At 47.3% G+C, this 25,689-nt stretch overlaps 2 protein-coding genes across 34 annotated transcripts in view; one reads left to right on the forward strand and one right to left on the reverse strand.

Moving 5' to 3' along the window:
• Sema4d (semaphorin 4D) overlaps positions 1-2,658 on the forward strand; it is a 107,121-nt gene extending 104,463 nt beyond the window's left edge. For all 19 annotated transcript variants that reach the window (XR_015640757.1, XR_015640756.1, XR_015640759.1 and 16 more), the window contains 2 exons: positions 1,105-1,202; positions 1,972-2,658. Coding sequence is in view for 14 of the 19 variants with exons in the window: in XM_087590394.1 (XP_087446520.1) it covers positions 1,105-1,202; positions 1,972-1,998 (125 nt within the window). In the remaining 5 variants the exon portion in view is untranslated. The remainder of the gene's footprint in view (positions 1-1,104; positions 1,203-1,971) is intronic.
• A 1,373-nt stretch (positions 2,659-4,031) lies between these two features.
• Secisbp2 (SECIS binding protein 2) overlaps positions 4,032-25,689 on the reverse strand; it is a 31,145-nt gene continuing 9,487 nt past the window's right edge. For 2 of the 15 annotated variants that reach the window (XR_015641000.1, XR_015640998.1), the window contains 12 exons: positions 25,095-25,173; positions 21,902-22,104; positions 16,863-16,985; positions 15,300-15,389; positions 14,263-14,395; positions 11,476-11,642; positions 10,520-10,658; positions 8,927-9,087; positions 7,989-8,209; positions 5,737-5,891; positions 5,192-5,381; positions 4,032-4,792 (listed from right to left, as the gene is read on the reverse strand). Coding sequence is in view for 10 of the 15 variants with exons in the window: in XM_087591569.1 (XP_087447695.1) it covers positions 4,689-4,792; positions 5,192-5,381; positions 5,737-5,891; positions 7,989-8,209; positions 8,931-9,087; positions 10,520-10,658; positions 11,476-11,642; positions 14,263-14,395; positions 15,300-15,389; positions 16,863-16,985; positions 21,902-22,107; positions 25,095-25,173 (1,764 nt within the window). In the remaining 5 variants the exon portion in view is untranslated. 15 annotated transcript variants of the gene reach the window in all.

A 25,689-nucleotide genomic window follows, 5' to 3' on the forward strand; every position in this document is an offset into this window, starting at 1 on the left:
AGAGGACTCAGGTGCTGTACCACAGCCTTGCTGTGAAGCTGTCTTGGGACAGCAGCTGTGTCTCAAAGCTTCCCATGTTGCAGGTCCCCTGGCAGCTTCCTCTAGTACTCTCTTCATGGTTTTACACACACACAGTAAAAAGTTCCTCCACTGTCCTTTAGTGGGTTCTAGAGAAAACAATTCACCATCCACATCTGAGCAATGGCCTGATACTTGGCAATCAGGATGAATCAGTTATCAGAGGGGCCTGTGGCTTTCACATTCTCACCTGGAGTTAGGGCAGCACTAGCAACAGCTACAAAATCACCTTGACAATCACGGGGAGAGGCCCACCCTGCTCACTTGTGCTGTCAGAATCAGTGTGCAGGGTTCCCAAGGATCGCTGGAAGAACTGGCTTCTCCCCCTTCCCTTTGGCTAGCAGGTCTGAGCTTCAAGTAGGGGTTGCCATGACACTGAATGAACTGGAGCCTTCACACTGGGTGGGTTCATGTTCATGGGACTATTTCTGACGTTGGCATAAGCAGCAGTTCAAGGACACGATGTTATCTCACCCTTGCATGCAGTTGGGTTGTTTTCAGAATCCAAGAGAAAGCACACTTAGGGGACCATGAAGAATGAGAGGTGAGGGAAATCTCCCCCAACCCCCAAACCCATAGCCATGTTGGCATCCTAAAATCCTACCAAGTTAGTAAGAGCTATGCTGACATTTGAGCTTCCATACCTGCCCTTACTGAAGGGCCCAAAGGCTCACCAGCAAAGTGGGGGTCTCTGTCACCTGTCACAGCTATGGGAATAGGGCCTTTGCCATCTAAAAAATGACAGTGGGCAGTGGGCTACAGAATGAGTTCAAGGCCAACTAGATCAACAGGGCCAAACTGTCTCAAAAATAACCAACTAGTAATGAAATGTAAACTCCACAGCTCCCCAGAGCTCTGCTGTGGCCCCTTCAGGCTACTGAGGGATTCCCCCAGGGGGACAGGCTGCCAGAGCAGAACTGGGACTCACCCACCCACACAGCCTACAGTGTGGTCCTGATGGACAGTGTGCACCAGTAGCAACCTGGGGGCTGCAAAGCTGTGACCTTGCTTCTGCTTGTCTTCCAGAGGCACTACAGCAGGAAAAGTGGAACCAGGAGCTTGCTGCATGGCGCCTGGTGGCTGGGGAGCATGACCGGCTGATGCAGGGCTGGAGGAAGGCATGGGTATGTACATGGCCACCAGGGAGCTTCCGCAGGTAACCGCTATTTTGCCAGTGGGCTCCTCTGACTTCCTCTCAGCCTGTAGACAAGTTCTCCTTCTCTATTGCCCTGTGGGAATTCTGCGCTGTTACTGAGGCTATCAGATACAACAGTGGTGTAAGAGGAGAACAAAACACGTTTTAGGTCATGCCCAGGCCAGGAGCTTTGTTCTAGGTCCTAAGGCTGCCCTAGTCCCTGGCAGGTCTCCTGGAACTCACTGTTTTCATGGGAGCAGGAGACTAGCTGCTGTGGAAGACCATGGAGAGGTGGGTTGTCACTACCTCTAAGCTTGTGGAAGAGAAGCTTCCTCAGGAAGGGTGCCCTCACACAGGCTCAAGTCAGTGTGCTGCCCTTCCGCCAGGATTTACCCTGGGATGAGCTGCCACACACAAGCAGGAGTTCGAACCTTGGGAAAGCCTGAGTATGTGGTTAGATAACTGCCAGGCTGTCAGTGAGCACTGCTAGTCCCCTCTCTCATCAGAGCCCAGACAGATCTCCCTCCAAGGTCGCCTTTGACACCAGGAGATGCCAATCATCTTAGTCATTGCCCACAACCCCTTTCTGAAGGCAGGAGCCTGCCTAGTCAGCAGGGGCTCACAGAACACTTGTTTGAAGCTAGAGCCCACAGTGCTGCTTTTGAATCCTTGGAGAAAGCTGGATACTTTAAGCCCCCGGGGCTTGGGGCTAGTCTACTAGGCCCAGAACTCAAAACCACCTGGTGTTTGTTTCTCAGGAAAGCTGCAGCAAGGATACCTTCTAGCCGCCTGAGACAGCGCTCAGTGGATCCCACGTGACCTCGTTGGCAGCAGCTGCAGATGTACGTGGTGAAGGCACAGCACCCACAGCGCCAAGCTTCTGTGTCTTGGCTGGCTCCATACAGCGTTTGCCACAGCCTGAGTGTCCCTTCTAGAGGCTGGGAATCGCAAGGCTTGAACTGCACAGGCCTGAGACAGAGAGCAAGACCTCCTAACATGTAGCAGAAAGCTAAGCCTGCCTGGCAGACAGGGAGCTGAGCTGTTTAGGAGGCTCCCCCCACCCCACCCCCAGCAGATGACAGAGCAGTCCGTGAAGGCTAACCCGATGGCAGCCACCCTGCATTCTTCCCAGGACTTCATGCACTCCTGCTCCTCCCCCAGGGTCAGCACAGCTAACCTCGCTCCGGTTCTGCTGATGTGGCCACCCAGGAACAGGTTGATCTACTGGGATAGGAGAGCTGAGACTCCACATGAGGATATTTTGCCTTAAACCTTGAGTGATGATGAAGTTGCTCTTTGCTTATCTCAGAACCCAAGGCTATTTTCCAAAGCACAGTGCTTCCCACCTGTTCACCCTGTCAGCGCTCCGCTTCTGAGGTAGAAAAGCCAAACAGGTCAATTATGCAAATCTCCTGGTGCCGTATTAAACTGTTTTCCAGTGCTGAGTTAGCATGTCTTTAGGTCTATGTTACAGTCGGTCTTTGAAGCTTGTGGGTGTGTGTGACCTGGGGAGGTGTGGCCCAAGACCTGCTGAGCCTTTAATCTTGGCAGACATGTCTCTTCTTGTCAATCATAAAACCTAAAACTCTGTTCATAACAAAGCCACGCCCTTCTATGATACCTGGAGACACTGCCTTGCTCAGCCTGCAATGTCCCTTGTTTCTGGGACAATGAATCAGGTGAGCTTCCAGGTATGGGGTTAGCTGCAGATCTGGTAGGGACCCTGATGGTCATGTGTGCTGTCTTCTTGTCTAAACACTGCCCAGCACCTGTTCACCTGACCAATGCACCCTGACCATGCTTGCAGCGCCTCACACCCTGTGACAATTTCCTTGTAAACTCTTTCCACTGGTTACGGCTTCAACCACAACAAGCTGCCCTGTCCCTTGCCTTGTCAATGCGTCCTGTATTTTCCATGAAGACTGGATATGTCAGGACCTGTCTGACACAAAGCAGTCATACACTGAGGTGGCAGGGGATGATCAGGCAGAAGTAGATTTAGTAAGATTCCCTGTTCAGCTGCAACAAAAGTGGGCACCTGCCCTTGTGCTCAGTCTGGTGCTCATTCCTGGGCACCCCTGGCACAGTGGGGGCCAAGGGGAGCCTAACTGACTCCAACCAAAGCACTGGCCTCACGGGAGTGCCAACAGTGACGGCACAACCAGGGCACCCCAGGACTCCTGTATGGGCCAGGAGCCTGGATTAGCATCGTACCACAGATGAGGCACTTCTGAGCAGGAAGTCCTCAAATCACGAGTCAGTTCCAACCAGTTTGTTTTGTTTTTTTTTTTGGTCCTATCAAATTTCAGAATTCTTGCTGCTGAATGTAGCTGACAGAGTTCCTTAAAAGATCCCTATAAATTTATGTCTAAACTTGCTATAACCAACTTATGGCCTACTGACATGAATGGTTGAAAAGAAAGGCTGTCCTGTTGACCTATTCCACCAAATCCATTTCCCAGGCTGACACTGTCAGGGTCAATAAGGGGTGAGAACTGGCCACAAGTTGGGTGTGGCAGGCCACTCGGCAGCCCTTTCTGACCCAGTCTTCCCCTTTCTCAGCACAGGCCACTCGCTCGCTCCCCAGATGAGTTCAGACAATGGTTCCTAGGGCCAGCACATTCGCTTGGCAGACAGACAGTGAGACTCATTCCTGACACAGGTCTAAGGACCCGGTAGTCCCTGGTTGCAGAGCTGGGCAGGAAGACTGGGTCTGTCAGACCACAGCAGTGCAAGAGAAGAACAAGTCAGTATGGAACTCCAGTGGTAACAACCATTAAGACCGACACCACTCACCTAAGATCACAATAGTCTGGGATGAAATTAAATAATCACTCTTTATTCTAACAAATAAGCCCTCTTGCTTGCAGGGAAACACGCAAGTAAGCTCTGTCCTCCAAGACAGAAACCACATTTATCCTCTGTTCAGTAAAAAGATTTGTAGATACCAAACTGAAAACTACAAATTTGATATATACTGCTTCTTTGGAAAATAAAAACTAAAAGCATTAATTTATGTCAAAAAGTCATGTTAGAAACTAATTTTTTTCTGAGGCTCATCTTAGCAAATCCTTGGCAGCACAAAGTGGCAGGGCTCCATCCCTAAGGAGGGCCCTCTACTGTCCCTGGAGCACAGCTCCTGTTCCACCATCCCCAGTGGTGCTGTGGATAGTGGTTCCTAGGCAGCCACAGTACCCAGGACCACATTCTCTAGCATTTTCCAGATCCAGTGCAGAGAGAACCAAAGCTGAATCACCAGGCTCTTGGGAAGGGTGCCCACGGGAGTGTCTGGGTGTCTGTCCATCTGACGGATGATGAACGGTGCCACACCTGGTGCTTCCTTTGCCCGTAGGCCAGTGCATTTCCAACTCAACAGTCACATAAATACACCAGGTCAGTACAGAACTGAGAAGGAAGTCTTTTTCCTACCTCCCCATCCTTACCCAAAACACAGACACACAGGCAAGAACTCTTCTTATAAATTCAAGTTCATCATCTGAGAGGTTGATGCCTCCAGTGAGTCTTCCAGCTCCAGGGCATGCTGACTGTACGCTTCCAGATGCTTTCTCCAAATCTCAACTGAAACAGGAAGAGAGCCCAAGTGACAGACATTAATGGGTCACAAAACTCCTTCAGAGGCAGGAAAGAGTTACAGATGGTCGCTCTGTCTAGGTATCTGGTCAGCTCTATTCATTCTCTCCATCGGCTAGGCTGGCTCTCCCCTAATGACCAGGATCAATCACAGCCCCAAAGAGCACATCTCAGTGGACAATGGACCTGAGAGAATTCCTTTGCCCTCCCTACGTCTTAGGTATAGTTGCCCGTAAGCCACCTCAAAGTCTAAGACCTCAGAGGTGATGGGCATGAGTGATGGCCTCAGTCCTGTGTGGACTGTCATGGCCTACTGCAGCTAGTCCTAAGGCACCAGTGCCATGCTGCTCTCCTACCCTCCTGAGGTCCCCTCCCCACAGCACTCACTATAGTGTGGCTCTTCTCCAGTGGAAGCTAGGGTGCCTTCGTCGGTGGACTGGATGGGGTCCTGCATGGGTGGGCTGGGAGGGGTCTGAGGCCCAGGTTCTCCTGCCTGCTCCTGCCGCATCGTCTCCAACATGGTCTTGTATGCCTGACGGGCTGCCATGGTCAGCTCAACCATCTTGTGGAACTGGTCCTTGAGCAGAAGAGAGTACATTGTAGGATGGCACCCTCCACAGCAAGGCAGAGGTGACACAGGTTGTGGGGTCTCTTCCCACAGGCATTGCCAGGTGAGAAGCCCGAACAAATGTTAAGGCCCATGGTGCCTCTCTATTGGCAATAAACCTAGAGTCAAATTTCGGACCTTTACTCAGTTACTCAGTGCAGGGAGGACAGAGGTGACTGCTTTCTGAGAAGGTTCTGCTTTGGGACAGACTCCCCTTCGGGTGAACCTAACAGAGTTGGCCTGCCTGTTGGTAAGTTTAAATCACAGGCTGTGACCCCAACTTCTTTTCCACAGACAAGGAGCTAAGAGGCCCGGGCCAACTCACCTGGGCCCCATCGTAACTGAAGATCCCTACAATGCTGACAGGAACTGCTTTATTCAGACTCCGCCCCAGTGCCTTGCGGTTGAGTGCAAACACAAAGGGGATGTTCTGCTCACAGGCGCAATCGATGATGGTGTGCAGTGTGTCGTCCAGTCCACCTGGTCAAAGACAGGTCCACAGGACACAGGTTGATGCAACACAGCCCACTTAGTATCACAATAAGGTCAACTGCCCATACCAAATTCCACCAGGAAGAATCAATTCTATAAGGCAGACTGCACAGTTCCCACTGCACTGAGGGAAATGAAGAGTTAGCACCATTCTGTAACAGGCCACTGACCAACTGCTTCACATATATCAGCTCTGTAGCATTTCCAACATCTTAAAAGACAAATGCTAAGTCCCCACTTACAGAATGAAAACTAGAGGCTCAGATAGGCTAGGACGCCCACCACACTGTGCAGGCCCAGGTGCCTGGCTTGGACTGGATCCTTGTGCCTGCTTTGATGAGGTACCAGCAAGGCTAGCATAGGGAGGAGTTGAAGGAGCACCTAGCACAGGTGACAGACCTGGTCACTGGGCGCCCACAGCACCTGAGGATGACTCTCAGCAGAGGGAGTCAGGGTGCTGGGGCACACACCTCTGTGCTCCAACAACAGCAAGAAGGAATGAACAAATCACCTATTTACCTCGGAAACAGAAGACCACAGGAATAAAGCTCAAACAATTTTCAGAATACCACCAACATGCTAATGAACAGGACACCTTGACCCTTGCTCTTTCACACACTTAACACAAGGGTCTAAATGTCAACTGCACACTGACCTTGAATCCTTGACCCCTCGCTCTTGGCACAGGCTGATCTAAAGAGATCAAATGTTCACTGGACACTAATCTGGAACTTTAAAAAGCTTCCTACCAAACAGTGTGAGGCAGGGAAGGGGAAAAGAAACATGCTGTGCAGACTGCCCTGTGCAGTCAGCTCTACCTGGACAGCTGCAAGTGTGGTCCTGGGCTCCCAGACTCACGCCTCCATGCTCTACAGCCTTCACCTCAGGAAACTCCAGACACACAGACACCCAGCTCTCCTAACAGCCCTCTGACAAGGCAGGGCCAGGCATGCATGGACCATGCTCCACATACTCTGACAGCAGGAAGGCTGAGAGGTAGAGCTAACAGCTAAATCTGCTTCACAAGCAGGAAGACAGAAAACGCTTCCCAGGGGGCATATGACTCGGCTCTACCTGGAAGTGGTAGGCAAGCCACTTCCTTGGAGCTGTGGGAGAAGTACTCCAAGGTTTGTCTAAGGGTCAACTGCTGAGGTCTCCAGAGGGCAGGAAGCCCAGGCTTGCCTTTCCCATGAACAAGCCTTGTGCAACCACTCAGTTTAGTTTCTACTGTACGGCACTACCAGACACACAGACAGCCTGGTAGGTCACTAGATCCCTGCCATGTCCTGGCTGGTATTAATGGTGGGGCAGAATAGGGCCAGCAGAGGTGAGCTGCTGGGTTGCACATGGAGGAGGGTCTAGCTGTTGCTGCTACAAGGTCTGGGTGCCTCAGGCCCATGAGGAAACCTCTAGGTTTGGGATGTAAAATGGCACCTGGAGATCATGGCCCAGGACTCGGTCCCAGGGTGTGAACCTGTGACCTCAAAGTGTGACTTTGGCAGAGTTGAAGGTTATGCACAGGAGAATGGAATAGGGTGGGGAGATGGCTCACATGTTCCAAGATATTCCCCTCGTTTGCAGTGATAACTGGATGAAGAGGGTGTGTGGTGATGGCACTCGTCCTAAGGACTGCGTCCACCATGGAACCCAGGACACAACATGAACAGGAAATCCTCCCTGAGTCATGATGAGAGGGCAGACAAGTTCACTATTACCTCAAACAGCCTTCTACCAAGCCAGACCAACTGTAGAGTACTGACAAACCCACATTAGCAGTGAGTGAGCAGAGGAGCTGACCAGACTGAACAAGTTTGCCCACAGGACTAAAGCCCCTGCAAGGGCTTGAGCAACCTCACTGGCTCTGGAGCTACAACCTGCACAGCAGGCTCGTCCCACCCTTGGTCAGGAGGGCTAGAGTTAGTGTTAGGTAGGGCTCAGTTGATAGCACATTAGAAACTGAATTCTGTTAGAACCGAAAGCAAGCTGCCAACGTGCCTGCTGACCATGTGCATGGCTGACTGTGAGGCAGAATACTGGGCACTGGCACAATAGCCTGTGTGCTGTGGTGTGCTGCAGGGCTGTCACCTTTAGACTGTGTCTTCTCACAGTTGGGAGAGATGATGATACACTTCAGCTTCCTGAGCTTCAGGTGTTTCAGGACCTCCCTCAGCCCCAGCACAAGCCGGCGTTTTGTCTTGGCCTTGACAGGATCCTTCTGGTACATCCGGTCTTGGAAGCGCACCAGTTCCTTGAGGAGACCCGTGACACAAGCATCGACTTCTTTACTAAGCATCTGGCTGCAGTAGCTGAAAGGAACCCCAGGGACAGGGAATGCAGAGAGCATCAGACAAAAGCCATAGAGACACCAGCACTCACCAGGTCTATGCAACTTCCTCCACTACAAGGAAGGGTACAGGTCCTATCTGGCTTCTCCTCTGTGTGTCACCCTGCTCTGAACACAGGCTCCTGGACAGGCTGCCCTGAGGAGCCCTGTGAACAAGGAGGCATGGGCACTGAGGACTGATTCATTCCTGGGGGGACTAAACTGAAGCCAGATATGGTAGGCCACACCTGTAACTCCAGTGTTCAGAGGCGGAGAAACCAGGAGAGTGAGTTCAAGGCCAAGGCTAGCTTGGGTCACATAGTAAGTCTGTCTCCAAAAAGAAAAATACATAAAAAAGGAAGGAAAGAAGAAAAGAGGAAAAACAGGAGGGAAAAAGAAAGTGCTGTGACACTGAAACTGGAGGACCCAGTTATTACCACTGCCACTTCACCCTATCCCAAGTTTAAAAACGGACTACAAACTCCTCTTCAATCATTACCCACAGCATAGAACCATAGGACACAGAACCAGCAGATACAGGAATAGGATCCTATCTACCCCCACTGCATAACTAGCTACCTGGTTGATTTCAAGCACAGGATTAAAACACACTGCACCAGACACTACAGCCTATGCTGTTGTCCCCAACAGGGGGGAAGTCAGAGCCAGCCCCCGCCCAGCCCTAGCAGCCAGTGCTCACTCACTCCCGGAACCTCCGGCTGTGGATCTTGGGGAAGGTGGCACTGTCAGGGGCAGGCTGGCAAGCCTCTGGGTCCCTCTGGAACTCTGTGCCAGCTGGCTCTTCTGACTCACCCTCAACCACAGGTGTAGAAGACACGGGTTCTTCTGTCTTCTCTGGACCTTCAGAAAGGGGGAAAATCACTGTGCATCTCTGCAGGGCTTTATATGCAGAGAAGGGCCTGCAGAGCGGACAGTCTCGGTGCCAGTGACACACCAGCAATCCAACTTGCACAGCCCGGGGAGGAGACGCACTGCAGCTTTGGAGGAGGCAGAAAGGCCGTCAGGGACTGCTGGGGTAGTTTTTTCGTCTTTCCTAATGCTCCCTCCCCTTCCCATGTCTCATTTTCATTGTAAAATACAGAAAAGTTACCATTAAATCTGTAGTTCAGTGCCAAAATCTACCTTTTACATTTGGACTCTAAAGAATATCATATTAGGAAAATTTAAAAAGCAAGGTTAGTTGCTAAGCACAGTGGAGCACGCTTTTAATCCCAGCACTCAGAAGCTGAGGCGGTGGTCTCTGTTCAGGGCTGACTATATCCTGTCTATATACTGAACTCCAAGCTAGCAGGGCTACAAGCGAGACCCTGCTTCAAACAACAAAAAACCCTGGGTTAGCAGCACAGGAGGCTGAGGCAGGAGGACTGCCATGGCCTAGGCTACAGTCAGTTTAAAGCTAGCAACCTCAGAAAAAAACCAAAATCTCAACAAAAACCAAAACCAAAACAACCAACACAAACATATGTGCGTGCTGGACTGCAGCCATGTGGAGCCACGTGACCAGAGGGAGTCAGTCAGAGCTCGGCGTCTCCACCAGTTACTTCCACAGAGCATCAGAGTGAAAGCACGGTAACATCACAAGAGCACAGAGACATCACCCTGGGACGAGGGTGGGAATACCGACAAGGCTTATCCGCACGCACAGCTGAGCATGGCAGAGCACCTGGGATGTGTGGCAGGGGCTGCAGCAGCCCGCCTCTCCAGAAGAACTTATGGTTTCCTAGAGACGCCAACCACACGGAAGGGCAGACTCCTGTCTGCTAACTCCCCTGCTGTCCTTCCACACCGGGCACGCTTACACCCAATACCACACAGTACTGAAAACACGTACTGCTCCACAGGCCAGAAAAGGAGGTGGAGTCAGAGTGGCACACGGCACAGAGGCCTCCCCTGGAGAGGGTCACTGGGCGTTCGCTCAAGCCGAGGTCCTTCAGCCTCACACATCTGCACTGTGTACTCTCTCTGCACTCACAACTCCATAGAAAGGCTTCTGAAAAATCCACATACATTAATTTTTATGACACACTTGGTAAATAGCCATGTGGTTGGAAGTTCCAGCATCACCCCAAAACCAAACCTCGGGAAGGGGCTCCTCTGTAATGCTACATTGTGGAAACCATATCCTCCAGGCGCCATGTTGACTTGCATTTTACCACAAGGTCCATGTGGGGCTGGCAGAGTCCCAGTTTCTACCACAGCTCACCATTCTCACAGTAGCTCCCACCTGAAAGATTGCAGGCAATGCACGCACACACACTCAAGAGAGGCATACCTGTGGGGTTGTCCGGGCTGGGGATTTGGTTAGTAACACCACTCTCCACATCCTGTGAGTCATCACTGGCCACAGTCGGGCTCACAGCACTTTCTTGGAGTCGCTGCTGCATTCTCTCTTGCCGTTCTTTCAAAATTATCTAAAAACAAAAACAAACAAAAACAAAAACAAAAAACCAAACCAGAACAGAACAAAACGAAAACAATGAAAACACCCTACATACTTGCACCTAATAGATAAGCTCTGTCAAGAAAGGCCCCAGTCAGTTTGCCCAGTGCACATGTCATGCCTCTGGATGACTTGCCCCTCCATGCCACATCTGACATGAGCAACACAGCTCTCTCTGGAAACACAAGACTCAGAGGCCAGTTGTGTGTAACAAGAGTCACCCACCGGGGGGCTGGGAATTTAGCTCAGTGGTAGAGCGCTTGCCTAGCAAGCACAAGGCCCTGGGTTCGGTCCCCAGCTCCGAAAAAAAAAAAAAAAAAGAGTCACCCACCGGACATTTAAATGGACACAGAGCATACATGGTAGGGCCAACTGGTGAACAGAAAGTGTGCAGAGAAACCTTCAGAGTCACTGGCAGAGCACCAGGGAGAAGCATCATATGTGAAGAAGGAAAATGCAACTCCCCTATGTCTGGTGTCTATACTGCCACACAGGAACAAGAAGAACGTTATCTTTCCCTCACACCTACTTCTTGTTATGAGGGTAAAAGATTATTGGCCAGAAAAAACTGACCCAATTTGCTGCAACATTGGCTTGTAATATAATCCTTAAATGGACACATTTAAGGTGTGGGCTTGGGCTATAGCTCAATGGTAGAATGCTTGCCCACATAAGCAATGCCCTGGTTTCATTTCTCAGAACAACTGAAAAGACAAAGGGGCTGAGAGTAGCAGGCAAATCTACAAAGTCCATCTAGTGTCTTGCTTCCATGGAAACAGTCCACATACCTTCTTCAGTGAGGTGGGCTTCTTGGCCTTAGGTATCTCCCTCTGCTTCCCCTTCTTCATTAGGGGGGCACTGGAGTCCAGGGGGTTGTGTGGGGTCTTCACCTGACTAGAGCGGCGACCCCTCTCACCTGAGGAGGCATCCTTGGAAAGGACTGGCACTGCTCCAACTGAAACACAGTGGGATGCCACATGGTCCCTGCCCAGAGGCCCTGGCCAGCTCAGAGAAGGCCGAGGATCTGTAGGAGTTTCCCATGCACTCTCTGATCCATGACCTTACTGACCTTTGTCATAGGCATGGATTCCAAATGATATTTACTCTTTGCATACAATCACTTTGGGAAGGTCTATCCTCTAGTCAGAGTTTGGTAGAGTCTAAAACTTCAAGGACCACACTGCTTGATTTGGGTTGTTTTGAGGTTGGTCTTGTGTTTACTGCCATTGGTTCCTGGGAAACTCAGTTGGTACTACCTCTGTACAAGTTGCTTACTGCTTCCTTAGTAACATTTGTCTAGTTATATTACATGGCTCTTATAAAATGTAAATCATGCTTCTAGTTGATTCTTGAGTTTTGCTGGACAAAACCATGCTTTGAATCCCACCATGGCAGCTGGGAACAATTCCTCCAATCAGTAACTATAATGACTACTGAACACTGGAGTTTAACTTCTTCCCTCTACCCCACTTCCTACCACAGTGCTGTTTCAAGGCAACACTGCACTCTACCCCTTCATGTTTAAAGCCTTTGAACATGGCTCTCTCATATGCTGAGTGTCTTTTTCCTCACCATTCCTTTTTCTTGCCCATCCCTGCTCCTGTCAGTTCCCTTGATTCCCATAGATGATTTTATGATTTCTAAAATACCAAAGAAAAAGGAATGATAACCAACAAACCCCTACTACCTTGTTCCAAGAACTCTCAGAATTTGTCTAAGCATGTCTTGGCCACTCCCTTATGGAGTGCCATGTTAAAGTAACAAGTGTTTCGTCCACCTGATCTCACTTATGTAATCCTGAGTCGCTCACACAACTTGTCCAGACAATCGACAGTACTTCTAGGCTGCTCCTCAGTCTACAGCACAGCAGCTTGCATCTACAGAGCCTTATTCTCATATGCTGTTGGGGACAGACATGGCTAGACGGCTCCTATTTACACCTGCCTGCTTGCCTGGCACCTAATGGCCCCACAGAATCCAGCCCCTCATCTGGACCTCTAAATTGTACAGCTGAAAAAAGTTAAACTTATATAAACTTCACATCAACAAACCAAAGGGGCTGGAGGGTTAGTTCCTCATCTGAATGCTTGCTCTGTAGTCATAAGGATCCCAGCACCCATGTACCAAAACAGATGTCCTGTGCACACCCATAATCACATATCTAAGAGGATCAGAGAGATTACTGAGGCTTGATAGTTTCCAGCCTAGCTGAGAAGGGAAGAGCCCCCAGGTTCTAGGAGAAGCAAAAGGAATGGACAGGACAGAGTGATGGAGACTACCCAATACCCTCTTCTGGCCTCCATGCATGCACATGATATACTTGCACATCTGCAGACCTGGCACAGGAGAGCTCCATTTGTACTGACTATACCCTATCCAGAGTGGTGTCTGTGGTAGTTTGAATGAGAATGGCTCCCACAGATTTATATATTTGAATGTTTGCCCCCAGCTAATGAAAACTGTTTAGGAAGGATTAGGAAGTGTGGCCTTTCTGAAGAACATGTCACTGGGGCGGGCCTGAGGTTTCAAAAGCCCATGACAGATCCATGTCTCTTTCTGCCTGCTGCCTGTGGAACAGGATGTCAAGCTATCAGCCACTGCTCCAGCACCGTGCTATGTCTGCTTCCCCATGATCATTTAGAGGATTAGCCCATATTAACCCTCTAAAACTGTAAGGGGGCCCCAATTAAATACTGTTATGACTTGACTTGGTCAGTGTCTCTTACCAGCAATAGAACATAGACATTACTCCATCCACCCATAAAAGGGAGATGCACGGGGCTGGGGATTTAGCTCAGTGGTAGAGCGCTTACCTAGGAAGTGCAAAGCCCTGGGTTCGGTCCCCAGCTCAAAAAAAAAAAAAAAAAAAAAAAAAAAAAGGGAGATGCACCCATGCGAAATACAGCAAAGGCCCTAAGAAAATAGCACCTTACAAGGAGATTTTCTGTCACAGAATTTCAACCTCCTCTAAGAGGTAGCTAGGCCAGCAAATGGTCAGCCAGTAGGAGCACTTGCCCTGCAAGCCTGACAAAATGAGTTCCAGCCCTAGAACCCACAGTAGGAGAAGTGGGGACACCTCTTAACCTTAAATAAGATAGTTCTTGATTCTTTTTGTTTTGGTATTTCAAGAGGGTTTCTCTGTATAGCCCTGGCCATTCTGGAATCCAATTATTAAGGTCTTATAGATCATATTTAAATATATTTTAGATTTTTTGAGACAGGACTCTCAACATGCTGCCCTGGCTGGCTTAGAACTCCCTATATAGACCCTACTGATTCATCTGAGTTTGTTTCCATCTATGGGTGAGTAGACTCTGCTCTCCTGCACCGCATTAGCCCAGCATCTTTCTGAAGAGACTGTTCTGTTTTCTAATGGACTTGGTACTCCTGATAATCAATAATCACCTGACACAAATGTTCAGATTAATTTCTGGAGTTTTCTACTCTCCTTCATTGTCCATGTCCATGTTAATTCCAGCACCCTCTGAGGTGGTGATAAGTAATGTTCACGAGGAAGGAAATATTTAGAGAACAGTCTCTGGGGAGCAGTTCTGAGCCCTTGCTGAGGTGCCCACCTGAGAACACGACGGGTCTGGAGGATGGCTTGGCGTGCGGGGCGTGCTGCTGCTTCTCCAGTGCTGCCAACATGCCCCCCAGGTCCAGCTGCACCGGAACCTGGCTCTTCTTTCCACCCGTTTTAAAGTCATTCTACAAAGTACAATTTACAAGTTCACTCCTAATACTGTATTTTATACACCAAGATATACATTTTGCAAAAATAAGAAAATAAAATGAGGGCTGGAGAGTTGGCTCAGTGGTTAAGAGCACCGACTGCTCTTCCAGAGGTCCTGAGTTCAATTCCCAGCAACCACATGGTGGCTCACAACCATCTGTAATGGGATCTGATGCCCTCTTCTGGTGTGTCTGAAGACAGCTACAGTGTACTCATATAAATAAATAAATAATTAAAAAAAAAAAAGAAAATAAAATGAACAGATCAAAAAACTACAAAAATTTCTTTGGTTTTTTTATTAAGTCAAGCAATTAAAAATTCACATTATCTGCCCTCATTAATGTGGTTGGTTATTCCTTTCCATTTCTATCTGTTTCTCCACTGTGATTTTCCATGAAGTCTTTGCCTATAGGGGTCTTTGAAGACAGGAATGGAGGCACTGTCCTGTAGCCCCAACCATGAGAGGTTGAGGCACAAGGACAGTTTCAATTTCAAGGCCAGCTAGAGCTTGAGTGTGAGCTTGTCTCAAACAAACAAACACCCCTTTCCCCAACCCTTTCACCCACACACAAATAAAAACCCTGAACTACATGTTTTTCTGGTTAGAGCTATGGCTTCCCTTGGCTCAGTGCTGCCAGGGCTGGATGGAAGAGTGCTCTCCACTCTTTAGTTCTAGGCAGTCTGTCCCCCTCCTGACAAGTTACCAGGTCTAATGACAAAAGGGACAAATTGCTTCAGTTTAATAGTGACTTAGTAGTTCTCCCTGGAAAAATATAGCAAAAGAAATCCCTACGCAAAGACACATGGAGAGCAGCCTCTCTAGCTTGTGCACCAGGACAGTTACACCAAAAGTACCAGAGGTCGGAATCTTAAACTGACCTGCGCCTGCTGTTTACTCTGAAGTTTTGGTGATTCCCCTCTGTGTCTTCTTTCAGATGCAACTGACAGGTTGGGGAATTCCTCAGCATCCTGAGGAGAGAAAGCAGATGGTCAACTTCCTACATGGGTGATGAGCAGCTGCACACAGGCTTTCCCTGACTCAAACCTTTTTCTAGTAAGATCTACAAACATTCTCAAAGGTGATATGACACAACATCTTCAAAATGCTACCATGGAAGTTTTAGCTTTAACTAGTAACTCTTGGAACACATTTTAAGATCACAGTTCTAACAATCCTGTCCAGATTGAGAGGAATTGCTGCCTAGGACCTAGGTCCTGCAGGAGTCCCCAGAACCCACCTCCCTTATTAGGAGTTTATCAAAAATCTTGTTCTTGGGGGCTGGGGATTTAGCTCAGTGGTAGAGCGCTTGCCTAGCAAGCGCAAGGCCCTGGGTTCGGTCCCCAGCTCCGAAAAAAAAAAGAAAAGAAAAAAAAATCTTGTTCTTTAAAACACTCATGTTATTCAACAGAGAAACCTAGAAAGCCACAATCAGCAGAGGTAAATATTCTGGGATTTATGCCAAACAGAGTGATAAACAGACAAAGGCAATAAGCCTGCTAAAACAGTTTTAAATCATTTAAAATTATCTTATATCATTTTGTTGGAATTTTTGTCAGCATTTTGGGTACCTTGCAGCAAAGTCACATGGGACTTGAAAGGCAGAAGCAAGACCAGTTCACTGGCCTAACCATGACACTTTGCCCTACACCTAACTACTATTCTGGAATGTTCCAAGACTCCTGGGAATGACCTTTCTACTTCTATGGGAGTGTCCTGGGCAGTTCCTCTGGGAGACTTATGCCTATACAAACAGCAAGACTCCCAAGTCTGGTATGGAAGTGTGAGAAAGATAAACAGGTCAGTGTGAAGAAGAGTCAAAACCCAGGCTGGTTTTTTAGCGCATGTGAACATGACTACAGGAATCTTAGGACAACAATGAATAGTTCTCGAAGTTATTACATGGAATTCTTCTCCCTGGGGTCTACAAGAAACCTAGAGTTCTACATTTCTCTTTAATAGTCAAGATTTTCACAAGATACTTGACAAGAAAAGGCAGCCCTGTGAAAGCTGGCACTGAAAAGTGAGAACACACTGCAGAGCAGAATGGGGGAATGAGCAGCACGGAAGAGCGGCTGTTATGTTAAACTCTAGCCAGTTCTCTCCAGCGTCCGCCTGCTCGGAAGTTTACCCAGAGCCCATACAAGGTAGCCTGGGGACAGAAGGAAAGGGGAGGACAGTGTGTGTGTTCTGTTGTTGACAGTTCTCAAGTAGCCCTGACTATCCTCTACCTTCAAACTCTGATGAGCGAAGGATGACTTCCAAGCCCCAATCCTCTTGCCCCTGCCTCCCCACTGCCGAGAGCACAGGCGTGCACTAACATGCTGGGGATGTTACATTCCTTAGCAGCATGAGAAGGTTTGCTACAGAGAGCATCACAGATCTTCCATGTCTGGAAAGCCCCACACTTTTGCCACACAAAGCTCATGAGTAAACACACATACTTCAATCCTCGGTGGCTCCTGAACCGGCAGGACTTCATAACTTGATTTAGACTTTTCTTTCTTTTTCTTATTCTTTTTGGAGCTTTCGTTTTGTTCAAGTTCACTTCCTTGTGATGCTTTGGCCTAGATAAAAACACAAAAAAAGGGCTGGAGATATGGTTCAACATAAGCTGCTCTTTCCAGAGGTCCTGAGTTCAATTCTCAGCAACTGGATGATGGCTCACAACCATCTTTAATGGGATCTGATCCCTCCTTCTGGCATGCAGGTATACATACAGATAAAAAAAACTCATATACACAAAAAAGAAATCCTAAAAAAAAAAGACTGTGAGATATTACAGTATTTAATAGACTCTTTGACCTGTGTCAGAACAAAATTAAAACCGCCAAGTGTTTTCTGGAGCCTCTGGACTTGGACATGACTGAGTTGAGCACCTTCAGAAGGTCACACTGTCTGTCACAGAGCTGCTCACATCCATGTGTGCTGTTCCTGCCAGCAACAGGCAGGTTCTCCTCATTTGCATGGGCCTCCAAGGAGCCTCTGAACAAACCCCACCCTGACCTGCTGGCTGACCACCACTTACTTCACAGGCTCCTAAACCTGTGGTTCTCACCTGAGGCTGATACGCCCTGGCTGTAGGCTTTACTTACTTACTTATGACTTATGCATGGACTGGTCCTTCTGTCTGACCCAACTCATTTCTAGGCTACCCCTCCATCTATTGGATGACTTTCTGGGCTTTCTCTGGGAGCACTGACAACTACGCTGTGTCCTGTATCTGCACACATTCGTCCTTTCATCCTTTCCCATAGGACTGAGTCTATCAGCACTGGGATGCTTTATGGTTTTGGAACTGCTCTATCCCAACAGAGTTCTGTCAGGAGTAAAATGTTTGAGAGCCAATAGAAAGAATGAGCAACCTTCCTAACTTGAAAGGCCTGCCTGGTACATTTAAGTTAAAAAGTCCAGATTTTAAAGGACTTTAAAAATGCCAATTGTGGTTTGCTTGTTCAGTTACATAAAGGTCTGGGCTGTAACTTGGGGACAGTGTGTGTGCCAAGCAAGCCCTGGGCTGACTCCCTGGTCACAAAGGAGGGAGGACACAAATGTAAACTGAAACCCAGTGTCTTACTAAGGGTTTCTATTCCTGAACACCACCACGCATGTTATGTTACTTACTGGCTTTCTTCCCTGGCTTGCTCAGCCTGCTTTCTTATAGAACCCAGGACTACCAGCCCAGGGACGGCACCACCCACAATGGCTGGGTCGTCCTCCCTTGATCACCAGTTGAGAAAATGTCTTACAGCTGGATTTCCTGGAGGCATTTCCTCAACTAAGGCTCCTTTCTCTGTGATAATTCCAGCTTGTGTCAAGTTGACACAAAACCAGCCAGTACAATTGACCCCTTGTCAACTTGACACACAAACACATAGCTATTAAGCTTCAACCCTTACTTTCTTATTCATCCTCAAAATATAAATAACTTTAAAAGCCCCACAGTCTTTACAAATCTTATATATTAAAATTTCAATCCCTTTAAAATATCCAATCTCTTTTAAAACTCAAAGTCTTTTTACAATTCAAAGTATCTCAACCACGGGCTCTAGTAAAATACTTTTTTCCTTCAAGAGGAAAAATATCCGGGTACAGCCACAATCAAAATCACACTCAAACTCTTAACTGTCCTATGTCTGGAATCCATTCATGATCTTCTAGGCTCCTCCAAGGGCTTGGATCCTTCTCCAGCTCTGCCCTTGGTAGCACACACCTTGTCTTTTGGCTCCAGCTGCCTGTACTCCACTGCTGCTGCTGTTCTTGATGGTCATCCCATGGCACTGGCATCTCCAAAACTCTGCTGTCTTCTGCTGCAACTGGGCTTCGCCAATAGCCACTCCTAGGCTCTCTTCATGGTGCCAGGCTTCAACTCCTTTGCATGACCCCTTCAGTCCTGGGCCATCAACTGCAACTGAGGCTGCACCTTCACCAATGGCCTTCCATGGCCTCTCACAGTGCCCAGCCTCAGCTGCTCTTCATGACCCCTTCCTGCCTTCAAAACCAGTACCATCTGGGTGACTCTTACACATTACCAAGTCCAGCCACAGCACAAGGTACAACCTTGGCTTTCTCTGGAACACAGCCTCCTCTTTGTGCTCTCAGAAAATGCTTTCCAGAAGATTTTACCTCAGTGATGCTGGTCTCTTCTTTTTTTTTTTTTTTTTGTTCTTTTTTTCGGAGCTGGGGACCGAACCCAGGGCCTTGCGCTTCCTAGGCAAGCGCTCTACCACTGAGCTAAATCCCCAACCCCGATGCTGGTCTCTTCTTAATCACCACTAATTTCTTAGTTCCAGCTAACAAGCATCAAGAGTTCCAGTAACGCAAAGGTTTTGCTTTAGTAGTTCTGTTATCTTGTTAATCACAGCTGATTCTTCAGCCCCAGCTAACCAAAACCACCGAATCTTCACAATCAAAACAGCAACCGCCCTGATAAGAGTCTTTTAATCTTCCCTCTGAAATTTCACAAGCCAGGCCTCCATTGTTTGCACTGTTCTCAACATTATCTTCCAAGCTCCTACAGGAGCTCTTAACATCCCAATAGCTTTTCTAGCCCAAAGTTCCAAAGTCCTTCCACAGTCCTCCCCCAACATGATCAGGTTGTCACAGGAATATACCCCACTACACTGGTTTGTCTTAGTCAGGGTTTCTATTCCTACACAAACATCATGACCCAGAAGCAAGTTGGGGAGGAAAGGGTTTATTCAGCCTACACCTCCACATTGCTGTTCATCACCAAAGGACATCAGGACAGGAACTCACACAGGGCAGGAACTTGGAGGCAGGAGCTGATGCAGAGGCCATGGAGGGATGTTGCTTACTGGCTTGCTTCCCCTGGCTTGCTCAGTTTGCTTTCTTATAGAACCCAGGACCACCAGCCCAGGGACGGCACCACCCACAATGGGCTGGGTCCTCCCCCCTTGATCAGTAATTGAGAAAATGCCTTACAGCTGGATCTCACGGAGGCCTTTCCTCAAGGGAGGCTCCTTTCTCTGTGATAACTCCAGCTTTTGTCAAACTGACACAAAACCAGTCAATACACTCTGAAAAACAACAAAACCTCTTCTTAACTTATTTATGTTTTTGGAGCCTGCAGTATGGTATACAATAATTTATTGCTAGCTTCTCCGAGGGGTGGAAATGACGAACTACACACAAGGGCCTGGGCCCAGGTTCAATCCCAAGACCAAACTGAAAAAATAAGTGAAATCTAAAAGAATTCAAAAATGTATGGAATGACATTGAGATGACCAGACTCTCACAGTAACACTTGCCATTTGCACAGGAAGACTGGCTGACAACAGAGAAGAAAGTGCATCATTCAAAGCACAGCTGTCCTAGCTGTTGGATGCGAAGCACCCCAACTAGGCCTCTGGCCATGCAGACCTGGACCAGGTATTTAGCCCACTGGTTCTGCCTCTCAAGAGGTTGTATCAGCTGTCGTGTTTGTCAAGCATGGTGTCTAACTTATATTACGATTTTTCTAAAATACTTTTTGTTTGGTTCCTTTCTTTCTTTTGAGGCAAGGTCTCACTGTAACTCTGGCTATCCTCAAGATCATCTGACTGCCTCTGCCTCCTAAGTGTGGGGACGATCGGTGTGCACAACGATTATTTTGAATATTCTCGAACAGTTCACTCTTGTGTGTTTCCTCACTGAGGATACATGACTAGCCACCTATCTGTCCTGCCATCAGATGTACCCAAATTCTGAGACAAAGCAAACCCTTCCATAAATAAATAGATAATAGATAGATAGAAATCTGTTAATTTACAGGACAGATCCCTCACCATGTATTAGGAAACTGGCTTGGATGGCAACCGGAAGCTACAAGCAGTCACCAGACAGAAGGCTCCTCTGCCTCCTATACTCAGGTGAAGGCCAAAAGAAGAGAAAAAAAAAAGAAAAGAAAAAAGACTGATGGGCTGGAGAGATGGCTCAGTGCTCTTCCACTGGTCCTGAGTTCAATTCTCAGCAACCACATGGTGGCTCACAACCGTCTGAAATGAGATCTGATGCCCTCCTTTGGTGTGTCTGAAGACAGTGACAGTGTACTCCTATACATAAAATAGACTGATGTGAGTTCTAGGCCACCCTGAACTGCCATGTGTGACTCTTACCTCAAAACAAAACAAAACGACTCCTTAAAAAACTGCATAAATTTAAGGAAGGAAAAATCTACTCTGAAATCCTATCTTGTGACAGGTAAACTAAAATTAGTATCATGTGATCAAAGTCTGACATTCAATTATTTACTGCCATTACTTTAGCACTGCACAGTTATTTAAGTGCATCCGAAAGGTCTGAGGGAAAAAGATGCATCTAACAGGTATCGGGGCAGAAGGTCAGAGGAGCATCGCTCCTTCACCGAGCTTTGAGTCCTTCTGTGGCAGAGCACTAGCATGCACAGGGATGAGGACGCTCTCTGTCTCTGTCTCAGGAAATAAAAATCTAAACCCGCAGCCCAGCTGCAGTCTTATAAGACACCTACTGTCACACAGACGAGCTCTCTCATTTCCTGACTGACATCCTGTCCCTTTGTCAAGGCTCAAGTACCAAACGCTCAGGCTGGTTGGTCTCAGGTGACTGCAGGACTTCCTGAGTCCTTGCCAGCTGGGGCTCCAGCAGATCTGTGTATTCAGTCATCAAGGCAAGCCTCGCTGACCCTTTTCCTACCGTGGTACACCACATGGAACATAAACCACCATCCAACATGCTGAAGTGCACAGGTCAGTGGCATTACATCTGTGCACACATCACATTAACGTTACCAGGTAACTCCAGAGCTTTCTAAGTCTGTCACCATTAAGCACTAACTGCCCATTCTTTCCCAGCCCATGACATGTAACCATCTTAATTATTTTTAAGGATTCACTGTGTGGCCCAGGCTAACCTTGAATTTACAATCCTCCTGTCTCAGCCTGCCAAGTGCTGAATTAGTTTGTGCCACTACACTCAGACTTGCCCTTGACCTAGTGATGCATACCTTTGGACCAGGATGAACACGCTTTTCCCTGCTGAAGGAAGGATCTGAAGATAACGCCTCAGATGTCACGCTAACGTTTTTAGCATCAGCTGATGACGTAGTCTTCTTTAGGTTTATGATGGAATTAACAGTTTCAGTCGCTGCTGCTGAGTCTGAAGACACTGTCTGCCGAACAATATAACCCATTGGTGTCCAAGACAACTCTGCTTAAAAATAACCATAATTACTGAACAATCTCAACAGTAAGCCAGAGTTCTCTGATTACTCAAACATGTACCCTGTGATAATATTTTATCATTCACAGCATAATAAAAATGACATCATGAGAGCTAACCTGGGGTAGAATTTCAAGCTACACTGAGCAGACAGCCTGTCTCCTTGGAATGTGGCACTCCCAGGGAAGAACTCATGAGCGCTAACTTGAAAATAAGCGTCAGGTTGGCATGAGCCACCAGTCTCTAGAGCATGAGCTGCCATGGTAGAACTGGCTACGCCTCAACCTTGTATATGTCACACACCCAAACCATGAAAGGTCCCAACAGATTGGGAATATGCTTACACAGTATATGGAAAGGAACTGAATTAAGCTGAATATAGAGAAGGCTATTAATTTTTTTTTAAAAGCAGGGATACATAGATCCTAAATAAATTCATGCCTTTGATTCTCAATACTTGGGAGACAAAGGCAGAGGTAGGTAGGTTCGAGGCCAGTCTCATTCTACAAAACAAATCCAGGTCAGTCTAAGCTACAGAGAAAAACTGTTTTAATAAATAATTGTATTAAATTATATCTGATTAAAAAAAAGAACCTTTTATTGGACTAAAAAAGAAATTGTTGAGTTTGGTCTTTTCCTATATATTGTAATGTTAAATACTGGCCCTCAAGTTGTATTTATGCCTTTGATCGCAATATTGTTCCCAGGAATTCAAGAATCTGCATGAAGACAATAAAACTGTAGTCTATAATATCTGGGCAGAAGATAGGTGGGGTTTTTTGGTTCCTGGGCTTGGGGTCAGAGGTGAACCATGAGGAGGAAGAGAGAAAGTGGAGAGAGGAGAGATGCCATGGGGTAGGTAAGTGCATCATAAAACCATGGCTACAAGGGTTGGCCAACTGTAATTAAGAGCAACGCAGATGGAGCAAGTTCTAACTTGGGGTTATTGATAAAGAAATAGACATAATAGTTTAGAGGGTAGATATCTGGCCAGCTTTAGTGTTGATTTAGGCTTATTATAAATATAAAAGTTGTGCATCTTTTATATGGCAATTGAATAACTAAAGGCAGGATAGAACCCCCCCACCATTGAGATTAATTATTTACCACAACAGGTGGTGATGGTGGTGGTGGTGGCATAAGCCTTTAATCCCAGCACTTGGGAGATGGAGGCAGGTAGATCTCTGTGAGTTTCAGGCCAGTCTGGTCTACAATTAGTTCCAGAAAAGCCAAGGGTATACAAAGTATCCTTGTCTTGAGAAACCAAACTGAACCAAACCAAACACAAAGACAGTATCTAGAATACCACCTTGGGAGACTACAGTATCTACCAACCAGCTGTCTAAAACATCCCTAGAACTACATTATCCACAGACTATCTAACACTACAGTATCCACTGACTGAGTGCCTAACTCTATCCCAGAACTACAGTATCCAACTGATTAACATTATCCCAGAACTACAGTATCCATTGACTGTCTAACACTAAAGTATCCACTGTCTAACACACCTCAGAACTACAGTATCCACTGTCTAACACACCTCAGAACTACAGTATCCACTGTCTAACACTACCCCAGAACTACAGTATCGACTCTACTCATTTTTCTTTTAGAAGAATGCATGCTCAGTCACTTCCCCTTCAATTCTTATGTCAATTATTTGCCTAAGTTTCTTAATTTGGAGGACAAAGATGGACAGGCAAATAAGTTTCCGTCAAACAACAACCCACACAATATCCATGTGGCAAACACAAGATTAAAGAGTGAAGATCCACTTTGAGTCTAACTCTGCCCTGTGTTTTTAATGGAAGTCAAGGATCTGTAGACCTTTGCTGTCACAGTGACTGGCAACTTACTTCCTTACAACACAGTGTAAGCACAAAGCTACTCCTCAGATGCTCATGAAGTTCTACAGTAAACCACACGAAAGGCCATCCATCAAGTCAGAGGTGACAAATCCTGTCAGCTGCCTGCCCCACACTGCAGAGCTTCTGAGACAGCCTGGCAGTGAAGAACTGTCCTGGGTGCACCATACTAAACACAAGAACACAGAGCCCACATACCGAGGACTGGTTTGCACTATCTGCTAGGATAAGCTTCTGTGACCATCTTGGAACTAGAATCCCCTCAACACCTTCTGAATACCTGGCTTCCTGGGGCTCCTGAAAGCCCACCAAATTACAGCCATTTTCCTGGCAGGAGGAGAGCAGGCCAGTAGTCGCCCTTATTCCTCACGCTAAGGAGCATACTCCAGGGTGATCTGAAGACTGCAAAGCAGTAACAGTGGGAGAGCTAAATGACAAAGCACCCCACATAGCTACATGCTACAAAATACTTGTAAGCCAAGGTTACTCTAGAAATAGTCTTTTAACTATGGAAGAGGTTGGGTTTTTTTTTTTTTTTTTATAAAAATAAATTGTGTTTAAAATGCAATGTACTTATTAATTCTTTTTTTTTTTTTTTTTTTTTTGGTTCTTTTTTTCGGAGCTGGGGACCGAACCCAGGGCCTTGCACTTCCTAGGTAAGCGCTCTACCACTGAGCTAAATCCCCAGCCCCTACTTATTAATTCTTAAGTTGAGAACCTGTTGTTTTATGAGACAGAATCTCACTGTGAAGACTAGGTTATCCCAGAACTATATGAAGACCAGGCTGTCCTTAAACTTGGGGCAACTTTTGCCTTAGACTCCCAAATGCTGGGATCATAGGCCTGGCCATAAAGTAGTATTTGTTTTAGAACTCGGTCTAACTTTGAATAATGCAAAATTCAAGTTATCACTTAGATATATAGACGTTCTAGGGCTCTGACCGTCATTTTACACAGCCAAGGACAGTGATGGGCTCCTAAGTCTTATATAACACTGATGCTACTTTCTCAAAACTCATTAGCCACTTTAAGGCAGCTCCAAAACAAACGGTATTTCAGCACACTGGTGTTGACTATGCTTAGCAAACAGTATTTGGTGGTCACTCTTACCTCGTGTACACGAGGGGGAACTGGTAGCGGCATTGTTAGTCACAGCTCCATCAGTGTGATCCGTCTTCACCATTTTACCCTAAAAGGAACCCAACCGATATCATGAGGGAAAAGCCATTTAAAACAATACAGATCATACACATTTCAGAATGGTCAAATTACACAAAAGTGACAATCTGGTGTGGGGTGCAGAGCATCAGGACGCTCACGCAGTGCTGAGGAGGCTCACATGAGACCACTGTGAAGAAAAGGTGACGGCCTACAGCTGAGCTGACAAACATGAAAACAGAGCAGTGCATGTGATCAAGTGAAAGCAGCTTCAGAACATGCGAGTCCAGCTCTACAATGTTCCAGAAGACAGATGATCAGAGGCTGCAGGTGCAGGGGACAGAACACAGGTGGAACACAGATCTTCATGGCAGTGACTCTCCTTTCCATGACATAATGATGGAGACATCATTCTCTGTCTGCCCACCGGAGTGACACAGGTGGCAGGTAGGAATGCCAGGGGTAAGAGTCATGCCAATGTAACACAGCCAGGTGGGCTGGCATGGAAGCTAGGAGCGGGCAGGGCAACTGCTATCTGCTCCCTACT

Source organism: Rattus norvegicus, chromosome 17, assembly GCF_021556685.1.
Source record: "Rattus norvegicus strain SHRSP/BbbUtx chromosome 17, alternate assembly SHRSP_T2T, whole genome shotgun sequence".
NCBI classification, from domain to species: domain Eukaryota; kingdom Metazoa; phylum Chordata; class Mammalia; order Rodentia; family Muridae; genus Rattus; species Rattus norvegicus.